We start from the raw sequence: 15,754 nt of genomic DNA, 5'->3' as shown, positions 1-15,754 counted from the left end.
CGAATCGAAGTAGGCCGATACGTTGCTCAGTTTTGACGCGCGAGCTTGTATAATTGCGAGCAAAAACCGGCAATGTAGGTGCTTCGAATTCGCCACGATCGGCAATGTTAACCGATGGCAATTCTCGCATCGGGAAAGCTTGATATAAAGAAACAAACTGTAGAATTATTCATATTGTTCATATTTCTATACTAATATTATAAAGAGAAAATATTAGTATTTTTTTTATTTATAATGAACAAAACTCAAAAACTACTGTGCTGATTTTGATGAAATTTGACACAGGGATAGGCGAAACATTCAGGAGTGACATAGGCTACTTTATATTATGGTTTTACTCGAGCGAAGCCGGGGCGAGTAGCTAATTATTAATACTGCAATATGGTTCAAATCTTTAGACCAGGACTGTCGAAAGTCATGCGCTAGGGTTTTTAGAATATCTACGCCTGTTCTTTTTGAGTGTGTTATTGCTAACACTGGTGTCAGATTTTATTCTAATCGCCTAAAGGCATGACATGATTTTTATGACTACCTGTCGACATTTATATAGGTAGGCAATAGCCGCACACACCCTAGTGGATAATTTGTTAAACAATTTCAGGTTTCCTCACGATGTTTTCATTCATCAAAATCAGAATCAAAATCAAATCATTTATTCAGAAATTATGCCTTCACAGGCACTTTTTCACGTCATATTCTAAATTAAATGATGTTTACCAAAGCTACAAACTACTAGCATTTCGGAACGACCACTGCTGAGAAGAAATGCCGAAAGAAACTCATTCAAACAGTGTTGGTCCCTATTATGCCAGAAGGGCTTACCATTTTTTAAATATAAATTTATGTGGCAAGCATCGGAAGCTTGTGGTGGGCAATGAGTCAGATAGAGTGTTGTCATAACGTTTTGTTAACAACTGCGGATGTGTGAAATCGTATCTATCGATCAATGACAACAAAGTATTGGACCGTACGTTTTGGTACCAATTGACATTGTGTCCGGTCATCTGCGGGGTTAAGAAAATCCTCATTAATAAAATAACGTGTGTTAAGTATATCTCTAACGGTTAAACCCCGAAGTGCGGGGCCAGACTGTGGTGCAGCCGGTCTCAAATCAAATCGTTCATTCGGAAATTAGACCGGCACATTCCACGTCAAATTTTTTATACAGTAATTTCTCAAAAAGACACAAACTACTGGCATTTCGGAACGACCAATGCTGAGAAGAATACGGGTATATCATGCCAGAAGGGGATCAAAATACTCGCAGTTTGTTAAACCTAATTGTAACCTGAATACTTTTAAGCTTAACCTAGGTTAGGTTGCCATTCCGACTAGACTTGTACAGGTGCAGCCGGTCTCTATTGGTTACACCCAGGTGCACTTAGCCATCTGCGACCGGCTGCACTTTGTTTTTTTTTTATATTGTTATCTTGAGAAAAGGCTGTGGAGATGCGCCGTTTTTTCACTTGCGTTTCAAAGATGGTAGTTACTTAAATTAGTTAATTATTGACGTCAACTATCAAATGTCGCGAGATTTCTAATGTAGAGGTCGCATCACGAAAGAAGTCGCGGTGAACAACAGTCGCTAACAACAATGACGTGGTCAATCTGTTATCGATAGTTACACGTATTATGAGACATATTTCATAGTTTGGAGCATGAGAATTGGAAAGTGCTCATAAAAAATGCTAATTAACGATAAAAAATAAATTATATCGAATGCTCAATGTAAGTAGCTTGACTTTTCGTCGGCACGAACATTGTTTATGTATTGCGCTAAAAATTATTTGATTATAATGTGCTAGCTACCTATAGAACGTAAATTATACAAAATCAATCGTAACAGCAATTAAAAATAAAAATAACGCAACCACTAATACGACGAGTACGAGAATATAAAGCGCTTCCTATGTAGGAAAATTCTGACAAATGCCATTTGTCAGAATTTTTAGTCTAATTGCATTTGTATTTAGAGTTTCCTATTGATATTATCTACGTATAGCATTTACTTTGTTTTTCTAATTATTTGAAAAAAAAATGCTGAGTTTAAATTAATGTTTTAAATTTAAACGATATGCGTTGGTGAAACGTGGTTCATTGTATAGACCAATAAGTATACATACATTTTTATCAATTAATAAACTTTTATTTATTTCCATGTATTATTTTGTCTGATGATGTTTTTATCATGACGCGTGGTGCGACGTCCGCTCCTTGCAGGCGCCGCGTCATTCTGTTGTCATTCCGTAGACGCGGCGCAAGCGGCCATGACGGTGGGCGTGGCCAACGTACTCTGCGACGATCGCCCGGCCCCTCTCGCCTGGCCGGCTCCACCCCCTGCCGCACCGCCCGCGCCCCTCTGGCAGTACCCAACCGGTAAGACACACCTCCTACAACCTCATGATCGCCTGGTAGCTACGCGCCAACTGCATTGCGAGACCGCCGTTTCAGCAACAAATAAATAGTTATCCCGCCTATTTGGAAACAACACCTCTTGGGTCATGGTGCTTTGGTAGCGGCATTGCAACTGTACTTGTTCGGTCAATACTGCCTGACTGGTTCTGTTTACGCGACCAAATTAAGAAGACTCTTGTTTAGTACAACAAGTGGTTGCATGGGTGAACTTCTTAAATCGGTCGATTTGTTGCTGTGTTGCCGTGTTTGCGCGTAGCTACTTTGGCGCCTTCGAGTTTTTTTTTATCTTATTGTATTGTTTCTGTTTTAATTCATTGTTTTTTTTTTTTTCACATCATGCACGTAGCTGTAACAATAGCATTCTTGTAACTAGTTTTTGAACTGACATTGATAAATTTGTTTTGGTTGTTGCAATTTAAAACTTACCGTACGTTTTAGACGTGTCTACTTACATACTTACCTACCTCGTATTTCCGTTTCCTGGTGGGATTATAGGCTATGTAGCCGCGAGCCCGTGGTCAGACTAAATGAAAACGTCTATATTGTCGCCAGCTTAACGTCATCCCTCTTGTAAATAAATTTATAGGTCCTAAGATGCGGCTTATTTTGTATTTATTTGACACTATAATTTACTAGACCTTTACATACACAGATACATAGGTAATTTAATATAAATTATTTGTAAGTTTGACGATTTTTTATAAAAACATCCGATAGGGATGTGGTCACATACGTTACGGTAAAAAATGTATCGATACTTCAATTTACCAGGTTATTTAGATTTACTAGCTTATATTACGTATTATTAATTTGCTGAACATTAAATAGTCGTGCCCTACGGTTTATACCGGTCTTTTCATCATAAATACTCACCTCAAAAAATGCAAAATTTTAAGGTATAGTCAACTCGAAAATCGTAATTTCGTATAAGATAAGTACATCAGATGAAGCTGTTGCTATAAATATATGTATGTTATTTGTTTCGTTTATTTCATTACCATGTTCTAAGTATACTTAACACAAACTTACAACGCGACGCGCCCATAATGTGGTCAAGAAAATTGTTTTTTTTTTTTTTATCGTAACTTTGACATAACGTTTAAGTACGATACTAAAATATACCACTTATTTTAAGTTTGCCAAAATCCCATCATAAAAATAAACAGCATTACCTATCTATTATATCATACTAACTTTTAGCCGCAGTTTTGCCCGTGTTTACACCGTGCGTTCGGTCATAACTTATTAGTATCGATATCTCGGGATCTAGGCAACGTATCGCGATGAAACCTATAAACGATTTTAAGTTAGATAGGCTATACAATTGTAATGTAAACGGCATCAAATTCCATCCAGTAGTTTTTGCGTGATGCGTGGACTAACATACAGAAATACAAAAATTCTAAAAAAAATGTTTTGCCTTTTATTAGTCCCATAAAGATCCCTCATATATTATTTTCTTTATTATCTTCTATGTAAAGACATAGTCCAAAGTCCACACATAGTTTTATTATATGTATAGATTTAACAATACCCATTATGATTTAAGAATGCTGTTTGATACTAATGGTGAGTTGCGTCGTCAAATTTAACGTTGACCTTAAACGTGCGCAGAGCAGAGCTCATCGCAACTCGTGGTCCTATAAGTAAACGGGTCTACGATTAAATTATTTATATCCATCGTCCCATCAATGGCACATTCAATGTAATTACGGAAAATATCGTAATTCTACGCAACTTACATATAAATAAACAATCTACAAAACCAATGACAAAAAAGGGTTTTCAAATCTTTCTTTTTCTCGATCTTATTCAGAGCTCAGGACCGGATCTCGTTCATTACGGCCCCACACTTTTGGCATAATCAATTCTTTGTCTTTAATTGCTTAATCGCGACTTTTGGCACGTTTTTTCAAGCCAATATTCCTTTTTAAAAGCCTTTCTTTAGTTACACCTGTCTCGGTTTTTGTATGTCTGTTTTGTTATTGAAATTGGGACATTATTTTAATCTTGATGAATAAACTGAACCACGATATAGATTGGGCTGATTACATCCTACTTACCAGTCATTGGAATCCAATAACTGGAAAGTTTTGACAAAGGACCGAAACGAATATGGAAAAAATTGGAGGGAGTACGACTATCGAGTCATTACCTAAGTGTACATTTAATGACTCGAAATTAAATTTATATGTGGTCGATTCGCTCTTCTTCGGCCCCGTCTTGTTTTTTTTTTCGTTTTATTCATTCGTTCAATACAAGATTAAAGACACAAATATACCAAATCATTATTGAACTACGGAAACATGATCTTCTGAATTCCAACGTGATCTACTTCTTTTCATGTATCTTGAATGGGTTTGAGAATTATTGTTGCATAATTATAGGTATACTGTTGAGCCTCTGTAGGTACTTAAAGACATTCAAAATTCTTCCATCGGCCGCCATCGAAACTATCTGTCGTCACCAGATGCAATCGAAGAATTTATCATCTTATTGTAGGGCTCAATCACTAATTGGTAACCAGATCCCGTTTATTATAGACCCTCGCCTGGCATCTCGAATAATCATTAAATATGGTATTTAACACTTCTTTCTTGATTGCAGTTTTAATTTGATGAATTTACAGCGCTAATTATATGTGTTACGAGGAAAAAGTAATCGATCGATTATATTTTTATAGCTAATACTCGAAGCATCTGAAATACTTAATGACGACTGACGACGTTTTGTTTTGGATTCTGTTGTCCCTCTCTCTCTCTCTCTCTCTGCTACAAAAAAACTTTAAGAATAAGTGTAAGAATTAAATATTGTAGCATTTTGTAGTTTTGACAAGGAATATGTTTTCACCAGGAGCACCAACTAGCAAATCAGTTTAAGATAAAAAAACATTATTTCAATGTAGTGTAGTTATTAATCATAATTCAGCTTTAAAAACTTGAGGCGTTCATCCGACAAACGACACGTCATTTGCAGACAAAAAATTACGCACCGAAAGTTAGCTGTCATTAAAAAAATGTTATCGTAAAAAATATCGACACGCGCCCAGCCCTAACATCTGACGACACGCCCGATAAGCTCCGCCTATTTCACCGTCTCGGCCAATCAGAGAACGGTGCGTGCTCAAAGGCGGGCTTTGACATTCACCGCCTTGAGTGTTTTAGTGTTGGGCATTAGCGCTTTTTACGTTTATGTTTTTCTTATTTGCAGCGCTCGGTTAATGGTGATTTGGATGTAAAGCCGTTACTTTCTGCATTCTTAAGAATGTGTGTTCATTGTTAATTTCCAAGGATGATTAGGAAGTATTCGTTAAGGTCTTAAATTAAAATGTTATTACGTATGGTATAGCATAATCTTGTACTGTGTTGTGAAGAATTGTAAAACTACGTTTACACATTGGATGACTTTCAACAATCGGTCTGTGCGAAGTACAACCATTGCGACATTTAAAACATTTTGAGAACATTTAATGATATGAAAAAAATTAGAACTCTGGCTTCGACTCGCGGGAATTCGAGTCTTGAATTTTTCATCTCATAAAATAACTTTCAAAATTAGTCAAAATAGCATGTGCATGTGTGTATCATGTGTGTTAGTGTGCTTTGTAGAGATTATTTCACATTACACACGTTCGGAATCGGAAACTGAAAAGCAATATGAAGATGTTGTATGATTAAAATCGCTTTTAACGTTTAAACACACCGCAAAATCTAGTGATTTATAGCATACAAAACAGTAAGAACTTCTTGTTACACAAGCACGCGCGCGACTGCGAGGGATAAGAATGATTTTTTATTTTTACTATGTCATAAGAAATCACAATAGAAATGGCTGAAAAGAGAAATGTCTCAAAGCTCCCACTGTTACAGTCTCGATAATTTCGATTAAGTATCGATTTGACTATCGATAGTTCCGGAAGTAGGTATTATCGATATTATCTATAGTAGTGATTAGTGTTCCTCATGAATAAAAAAACTATGGCAGTCCACTAAAACAGTTGTCTACTACACCTACCTACTAAGTATAATTAAGGTATCTATTCTAAAACACTTTGACGACCTCCGTGGCGCAGTGGTAAAGTGCTTGCCTCTGAACCGAGAGGTCCCGGGTTCGATCTCCTGACGGGTAATGATGGAAAATGATCTTTTTCTGATTAGCTCGGGTCTTGGATGTTTATCTATATATGTATATGTTATAAAATATAGTATCGTTGAGTTAGTATCCCATAACACAAGTCTAGAACTTTGGGGTTAGCTCAATCTGTGTAATTTGCCCTAATATATTTATTTAATTTTATTTATTTACTTGTTGTGTTGGTACAAGGATGGTTCGCAGAGCGTTTCAACGGCTGCCGTCGCGTTGTCATTAGAATTTATCAATTTTTAACAAAGACAAGAATGAGTTTTACTATATGACTTTACATTAATTACTCTGTATTGTACTGATGTCAATGTTATGAATGATTGATTTTGGAAATGATTCCTTCCTTAAGAAAATTGATGGATGGTAATGACCGCGCAACAGCAGCGGTCGAAACGCTCAGAGAACCACTCACTTATGGTATATGTAGTAGTACCAGTGGGTAGTGGATAGTAGTAGGTACTACCTATTTTGGAAGACTTTTCAATTTAGTTATAATCAAAAACTAACGACAGTTTCTTATTTATTTATGAGGAACAATAAGTATATAACTATAGATAACTAGCTGCGCCCCGGGGCTTCGCTCCCGTGGGAATTTCGGGATAACAAGTACCCTACCTAGTTGTTACTCCAGGTTATATTCTACCCGTGTACCAAATTTCATAACAATCCGTCCGGTAGATTTTCCGTGAAAGAGTAACAAACATACACACATGCATAGTATACATAATACGTCCTCAGAAACTTTCGCATTTATAATATCTATATATAATATATAATGTTTTGACGCATCTAACAAAAATTATAAACACGTGAATAGAAAAAGAATTGTATTTATCGTAATCGATTCGTCAAATTCATTTTAGCATCAATTAACGAGTTTTCGTTTTGTTCACGCACTGATAATTTTTGGGGCGTTCCGCCATGTTTCGTGTGAACTGTGTGTGTAATCGTTGCTTTAACTCGTATGAAAAATTTTAATGAAAAAATATATAGCAAGGAGAGGTACCTAATCATACACGACTGATGCAAGGGCATTCCTTTCTCCTATAGTCTCAAATGTATAAATAAAAATACGTGTAAGAAGCGACCTTATCTATCTTAAAAAGGTTAGGCGGTCTTTCGTGGGTCAAAGTGTAAAATTGTTCAATAAACTCCCTGTAGAGACTATTAACTTGCCAATGCCAAAATTTGAATCATATATTAAAAATGCTTTAATGGCTAATGCTTATTACACGATTAGCGACTATTTAAATGATAAAAAACCTTGGACCCTTCCTAAAACTTCCACCTCTCACACTTGATCTTACTTTTTTATTATTATTTATATCTTTTCTTGACCTTTTGACCATGTACTTTATTGTGTACTTACATTGGTATATTACTGATAAAAAACAATTTTATATTTAAAAAATGGTAAGCCCTTCTGGCATAATAGGGACTAAAACTGTTTGAATGAGTTTCTTTCGGCATTTCTTCTCAGCAGTGGTCGTTCCGAAATGCTAGTAGTTTGTAGCTTTGGTAAACATAATTTAATTTAGAATATGACGTGAAAAGTGCCTGTGAAGGCCTAATTTCTGAATATATGATATGATTTTGATTGATTTTTGATTTTATAGAATCTCATATCATCATCATCAAGTTTCCTTGGTATATTAGTCCCTAATATTGTTCTGAATTATAAATAAACAAAGAAATATAAGTAAACAAATTCTAAACATTATCTTTTCAGCCCAAGTGTCGATGGAGAGCATGATGGTGGGAGGAGTCGGCGTTGGCGGCGTGGGCCCCGTCGGCGGCGGCGTCTCCTCTATGGGGGGCTACCAACTGGTCCGCGAACCCACAACCGGCGCGTTACTTCTGCTGCCCGCGCCGCCAGACCTCCCGCACACCGTCGTCTGGGGCGGCGTCCCGTACCCCTCCGCTCCTCTCCTCCTCCCGCCTGCCCCGCACCCGTCCCATCTGCAACTCTTACCAGGCGACCTCCTAGCCTCTACTGCTACTCTGCAACATACGCATACTCATTCTACCAGATTGGTCACCCTAGCCCCAGCTCCACAACCTCAACCGCATCCATCCCATACTGACAAGCGGAAACCCATCATACAACCTCTTCTTACCCCTCACGCTCTTATAAAAATAGAACCCGAACCACCTCAGGAGAAACCACCACCACCGCAATTTGCGCCAGAACCTATGCAGCAACCCGTCATGACCACACATTTGTATTATCAACCAGATTTTGCAGAACAAGCGTGTAGGAGTCAAGCCACCTCTCCGGCTGCACCACCAACGCCGCCTCCTGAAACTCCTGAAGTCCCAGCACATAGAGATGCTTCAAACCAAACAGACCACATCGATGATGATGACGATTCCCCAAATCAAGCTGATGAAGACGAGAGAGATGTCGCTTGTATCGGTGTTGCCCATTTTCCTGAGGAATCTTCTGCGATGATGCAAACACAAACATCAATTTTACAACCTGGCTTAAGCTCAGTAGCGTCCATAGATAGCGCGGAAGACTCATCATCCGAATGCCTGGCAAATTCATCGGTGGTTGGAGCTGTAGAAAAAGCTATAGATGCAATAGAAAGAGATGAATCGTTGGATAATTCAAGTAGTGGTGGTTCTAATGATTTAGTTATTGATACAGGTAGTACTTCACCAATTTCACAACCTTTATCAGCACAAACTAGTTCAAGGTCAATGGTAGATGTAAGCGGATTAGAATTATTGTCCAATAGTATTGAACAGTTTGAAAGAACTACTCCAGGAACCAGTATGCCTACACTAGAGCCTGGTCCACTAACAATCGACACCAGAACTTCATCAAAATTGAATATTTTGATTAAAACTTCTCCGAAATCTCCACGTATTGCAGAACCAGAACAAACTAGAAGATTTGAATTTTCTACAGCAGAACCAAGTACGAGCGCACGAGCAAAACCTTCTCTCGACGGTCTTGGTTTGTTGTGTGCGTTAGCTGAGCAACGGTTTATGGAGGAAGTGGTTGAAAGTCCGCCACCTATGTCTTCCCGTCCATTTATTAAAAGTGAGCCTTTAATGAGCCCTACTGATAGGGACAGAATATCTCAAAAGAAAGAGAAACATAGGCATAGAGATGGCGACTCTTCAAGTGAGAGGAAAAGAAAAAGGAGCCAAGATAGAGAGGAGCGATTAAGACATAAGCTTGATAAAATGCGTCGACACAAACGTGAGAGAGAACACGACGAAGGAAGAGGGAGAGGAGGGGAATTAGAGGCTAGTTTGCGTCGCATTACTGCCTGTTCATGTGGTTTATCGTCTTGCTCACATGCCCCGGCCGTGGCTTCTGCACAAGATCTTGTGAATGCCATGGAAAAAGACATGCGAGAAAGATTACAAGATTTGCAAAGACAATGTGATGAAAAACGAGCACAATTAAATGCTTTGACTCCGCCCTTACCTGCCTTATCTACACCTTCGCCAGCTTCTTCTACACCAGCCTTATCACCGGATTCAGATAGAGGATCCTCTAAAAAACGGAAAGTTGGAAGACCTCGGAAGGTTTCCAGTCCTGATTCTACGGAAACGATCGTAGCTAAGAAACCTAAATCTAAGAGCAGTATCGTGGGATATCTTTTAGCGAAAGGTAAACTGAAAGGCGGAATACTATGTACAAGAGGTGAGCCTTCAAGAGAAGATGGTCGGACTAGCAAAGTTCGTCCAAAATTAAAAGCGGAGCCAATTTTGAAAATACATTCCGAGGAAGATGATAATGAATGGAGCCTTAATAGATCCGCGAGTTCCTCTATGGAAAGTTTGAATGAAGTTCGACAGAAAAATAGGGAGAAAGTGGATCGTTTAGCTCGGAAGCATTCAAGAGATGATTTGCCGGAATTGGAATTTGCCATGAGGCGAGGCAGTGGGTCTAGTGATAGAGATAAGGAGCGTCGTCGTGCTAAAAAGAGGCGGAAGAGTGTTAAATCTAAAGATAAAAATGATGGGACCACAGGAGAGGCAGGTTCCTCAGAACCAGTGGTACAAGCAGTTTCTAGATGTACTCTCACGGAAGATAAACTTGATTCATCTCCTCGGGTGCTTACTGCCATGGGTGGGTTATTCTATGCTGGCAAACTTAGTGCAGTCCAAGCACCTGATGTATATGCTATTACGTTAGATGGAGAGCGAGGGAATAAACCTCATATACTGTCAAGAGAAGAAACATTGAGGGATGCTGTAAGTAGTTTTGATATTTTATGCTTATGCTTTTTTCTGTCCGCAAAATTTCATTTTTGTAAATTGTATTTACCAGGCTTTATTAATATAGCTACATTGCGGGTTTATTTGTGGAATTGAGAGATTAAATTATCAGGTTGCTAGCCCATACAGCAAAATGTTTAAATTTGACATGTACTGCCTATATATGGTACACGTAACACGTTTACAATTTTTTTTTATATATAATTGAACTCAATTCTTTCCCAGATCTTAGAAGTGAGTCCCACATCGGTAACGGAATTGCCATCTGGCTCTCGTATTTGCGCCTACTGGTCGCAGCAGTACCGCTGCCTGTACCCAGGTACAGTGGCCGTCTCGTCTCCAGACCCACATGACGACAAGTTCGTGGCGGTGGAGTTCGACGATGGGGACTCAGGGAGGATAGCCATTGAAGACATCAGGTTTTTGGAGCCGAACTACCCTGTTGTCGGTAAGAATTTCTATTTACTTCCAATAAATAGGTATATTATAGTAAAACATGACATTACATGTAAAGCATAGATTTAGAAAGCGTCAAATTTAACTAAAAACTATATACATCAACATAGGATTTTAAATTGGTAATATAATTACTCTTGCGTATCTAAACTTAAGTCAAAATAATCATTACTACAATTATATCCTGTATCCTATTGAAATATACTAATGAAGCTATTGTTAATTTTTCAGAATACGAAAACCCGCTGTTCACGTTAGGGAAGCGAAGAAGAAATACCAGTGTTACAGAAGAAAAGAAAGTAGTACCTTATACCAGTGCTGAAGTAAAATCCAACTCGGAAACGAGACAGAAAGAGCAAAATGAAGAAGACAAACATAGAGATCGGAAAAAATTGAAAAAGCACAGAAAAGAAAAGATGAAACGTCAGTCTAGTGAAGACGACCCTACAGCCGGTGATTATGTTAAAAAGAAGAAGAAGAAACATAAATGCTGCGAAGAACATTGTAAACATAGACGACATCACAAGAAACATCACAGGAAACACAGAAAAAGACATCACTCTAGCTGCAAAGAACAGTCAAGCTCTTCAGGCGATGATAATCAAAGACACAAGTCGTCGTCCGATTATATTGATTCTAATAAATCCAATGAAGATTCAGTCGATTCTAATGATAGACTATCAACGTTAATAGCGGTTGAGAAATCGCCAGATGAGAAAATGAAGACTGTTATCAAAAAAGCTGTTTTGTCGAAGAAGGCGTTGGTTAAAACAGCCATACTGGACTTCAGCAATTTGGGCAAGATAACTCTGAAAAAAGACGAAGAACCTAAAGATAATTTGAAAGATAGTGGCATAGGGTTGGAAGATGAGCCCATGGCTTCGACTAGCGACGGTGGCAAAAAGGTAAACTTATACATTTATTTATGAATACTCAACGTAAAAATACATTATTAATTTCAATCCTGTAGATAGGTGTTTAGAAATAATAAACAAAGTATTTCTTTTACCTACAGAAAGATTTTTTATTGCATCGATATATAATGTACTGACTACCCACAGATTGAGATGTAATTTTCGTCAGTGCAGCACATTTTCAGATTTCTAGTACCAATGGTTATATTCCGTTGTCTGTCTGGGATGATTTTTCGGTTTCGATAAATTTCTGATTTTACAAGATTTTGTCCATTTTCCAGAAGACAAAGAAGCGCACTGTGTCATCGTCATCTGATGGCGCTTGCGGCGGGGTCAGCAAGATGGCCGCCTTCCTACCTGGCGGGGCGCTGTGGCGCTGGCACGGGCCTGCCTACAGACGGACGGCAAGACCCAGGCACCGCAAGTTGTTCTACCGGGCTATACAGCGAGGGGAAGAAATTTTGAATGTAAGTATTTTGACGGATAGATTTTAGAAAATGCCATAGATACACATTTATTGTGGGAAGTTATGGGTCACAACGTAGTGCGTGCCCGATACCTAGGGCTTTGTAGGCTACAAAATGTTGTGACCGCTTTTCTTCATTAAATATAAGATCACGGAATTCACGAAATTCTAAAATATTTATACCAGGCGTACCGCTACGCCCCTACCTTATCTACATGTTTTTCTGGTTAACTATTTGAAATAATAATTATTAAAAAAGAAACAAAAAAATAATATTTTTGAAAATAAACATGGTCTTAAAACTAATTGTGGGAGTCTCCTTTTATGCAATTAAATCGCAGGAGGCCAACGGAGCCTCCGGAGCTTCGATCTTTGAGAGTATTGAGGATATTGTCGTGTTGTCTCCAGGTGGGCGACGCGGCAGTGTTCCTGTCGACGGGCCGGCCCGACCGGCCCTACATCGGGCGCATCGTGTCGCTGTGGGAGGCGCGCGGCGCCATGGCCGTGCGCGTCAACTGGTTCTACCACCCTGAGGAGACCACGGGACTCACTGCGCCGCTTCACTATCCGGTAACAATTTCTTTGTTTACAAGCCGCCCGCCCCAGTATCCCTCGGGTACAACCATAATGAAAAAACGTAGCCTATGTTACTCATGAAGGTTTCATCTGTCTGTGAGCCAAATTCCAACAACATCGGTCCAGAGAAAAGATTTGCTTTCCTGTTTTTTTTCCAGCAGCAAAATATGAGGGGGTTTCTTAATATTTTAAGTTTATTTTTTTTTTATACCTATCCATTGAATCTATAGATAATGCTAGAGACAAACTTTAATATGTATGGTTATAACGTCACAACTCAATTATCCAGCAAACCTTCCACAGCCGTTTCTTCAAAATTGTAAAGTATTATTATTTATGATTACAGGGAGGCCTGTTCGAATCTCCCCATATGGATGAGAACGACGTCCAAACGATATCACACAAATGTGAAGTTTTACCACTGGCGCAGTACAAGGAGCGCATGGGCGATGACCCGGTGAAATACAGCACTGTGTACGATAACAACGATGTGTATTATTTAGCCGGGCATTACGACCCCACGCAACAGAGTCTGCGAATGGAATCCGACATTCCTTTCGCAACAACCTCCTAAGCAGTTATAACTGCCTGGTATTTTCGACCAGGCAGTTGATTTTTTTATGGTTGGAGGGAGAATCGTGTGAGGTCAAAATAAGGTGCTGCGCACTTCCAATTTGTCCTGGCCTCATAGTTTTCTGACCAACTTGAATTTTTGCAGTGCAATCAAAAAGTTTTGATCGTTGTAATAGATAGATTCGTCAATAGGTTTAATTGAAAGTACAGATTTTTACTACTATCTCGATGTTTAGAGTGTGTATGAGTAGATTCTTTTGCAATTCGTGTAACATGGAATGTTCCACATAGCTTGGATCACTTAATACAAGGTCTTAAAGTACAATGTAGATTTTGAAGCTCAATTTGTGACAATTTTTCACCTTACCCGTCCTCGAGACGATTTATATCGACTACAAACGAACATGTTAAAGTTACCCTTGTTACGTTATATAGCGGTATCCATTTTGGAATGTTGATGTTTCTTGGGGTTTGCGTGGGCCGAGTTTGTGAGTAATGGTGGTTATGACAATAGACTTTACGAGAAAAGAATAAGGTATAAAAATCGGGCGACCGAATTGGTGATGACATGTGATTTATTTTTTATACGTCTAACGCTGTAATCTCAGTGTACAGGTAGTTGTATTTTCTATGTATATTATTATTCTATTTCTTAGATTTTTATGTATACGTAGTTTTTCATCATATAAAATGTCTATTATCATTGAAATGCAATACTGTTTCAGCTAGTCCATTATTTTATTCAAAATTACCCAGTGAACTTTCTTAGTCGTGCTTTTGATATTTTTTTGGATAAATTATGTCATACTAAATATTGCCCGATGTGGTTCTATGAACTGTTTGTTATTTATATTGTTTTTTCACTGATTTTTATATTTTTTGGTTGATAATATTATGTTAATTAAAGTATTCTTTATATTATCAAAATGGTGCTAGATGCTTCGTACTATCGTTTATTTTCGGCATAGTTAAGATTGTATATAGATATTTTCCGAAAGTAGCCAGTATGCTTTATGCTCTTACTATATACACGCAATAATTATAGTTTCTAAATTGCTTGATCTAAACGTTGCCATTTACCATTAAAACTATTAATCTTTATATTTTATACGTATTATTTCTACAGGGTATGATCGAAACCCTGCTTTTTATCCTTTTCATTCATATCTGAAGTACATAAAGGGACTGAAAAGACAGGGATGTAGGTAGGTCGACCATGATAGGGCTGTAGGTAGGTTTTGTACGAGTGGCCAATGAGTTTGTAAGAAAATGTTGGAAATTATTCAGCCTTTATGTCGTTATTATAAGTTAGATGACTTAACGTTGTATTTTTAAGCTCGTTCGGTCTTTTTAAGTGGCCAAATAACTTTTATATCTTCTAGAGTACATAAAGTACTTCATATATATTTGCGTGCGTCGTACTTTTCGTTTTAAATATACGATTTAGATACCTAAGTTTTTTATAAGTTGTAATATTAGGACACTGTTTTTTCTTTTTTATGTAAGCATACATATACACACTTAACCTATCGAATCAATGAATGAAAGACAATTATATATAAATAAAGAGAAAAACTAAAGTGCGAATTTGGAAACAATATTGAAAGAAAGTGGTATTTTTATATTATCATAAAGTAGCTTGTTATTTTAAAAAATAAAGGTATCTGAGAAAGTTATTATAAATAAGTACAAACTTGATGTTGATGATCGAAGTTGGCTCGGCCCAGCTGATGTATACTAACTTAGGTTAATTTCGTAAACTTTAAAACAGCCTTAGGCATTGAGTTAATGCTTTACTCCATCGAAGACTGTTGTAAACTTTATGAATTATCCCCAATAATCATAGTGTGTAACGGGAAAGCCATAAAAATATTAGATTTAAAGATTAATAATATATCAGCATTGATAATATAAAGATTATAAATACGCTTAAATAAAATATTTTTGGCTGAATTTTGTGTTTAATTTTGTT

At 37.7% G+C, this 15,754-nt stretch overlaps 1 protein-coding gene across 3 annotated transcripts in view; it reads left to right on the top strand.

Annotated features, from left to right (window-relative positions):
- LOC128673474 (protein winged eye-like) overlaps nt 1-15,735 on the top strand; it is a 79,709-nt gene extending 63,974 nt beyond the window's left edge. For 2 of the 3 annotated variants that reach the window (XM_053751336.1, XM_053751335.1), the window contains exons 9-15: nt 2,221-2,376; nt 8,288-10,773; nt 11,023-11,245; nt 11,485-12,158; nt 12,449-12,634; nt 13,042-13,203; nt 13,556-15,735. In XM_053751336.1, the coding sequence (XP_053607311.1) occupies nt 2,221-2,376; nt 8,288-10,773; nt 11,023-11,245; nt 11,485-12,158; nt 12,449-12,634; nt 13,042-13,203; nt 13,556-13,783 (4,115 nt within the window). In that variant the 3' untranslated portion in view covers nt 13,784-15,735. The remainder of the gene's footprint in view (nt 1-2,220; nt 2,377-8,287; nt 10,774-11,022; nt 11,246-11,484; nt 12,159-12,448; nt 12,635-13,041; nt 13,204-13,555) is intronic. The other variant, XM_053751337.1, reaches the window with a different exon arrangement.
- The last annotated feature ends 19 nt before the right edge of the window (nt 15,736-15,754 follow it).

The sequence above is a fragment of the Plodia interpunctella genome, chromosome 11, assembly GCF_027563975.2.
Source record: "Plodia interpunctella isolate USDA-ARS_2022_Savannah chromosome 11, ilPloInte3.2, whole genome shotgun sequence".
NCBI classification, from domain to species: domain Eukaryota; kingdom Metazoa; phylum Arthropoda; class Insecta; order Lepidoptera; family Pyralidae; genus Plodia; species Plodia interpunctella.
This window is presented reverse-complemented; position numbering and strand designations above follow the sequence as displayed.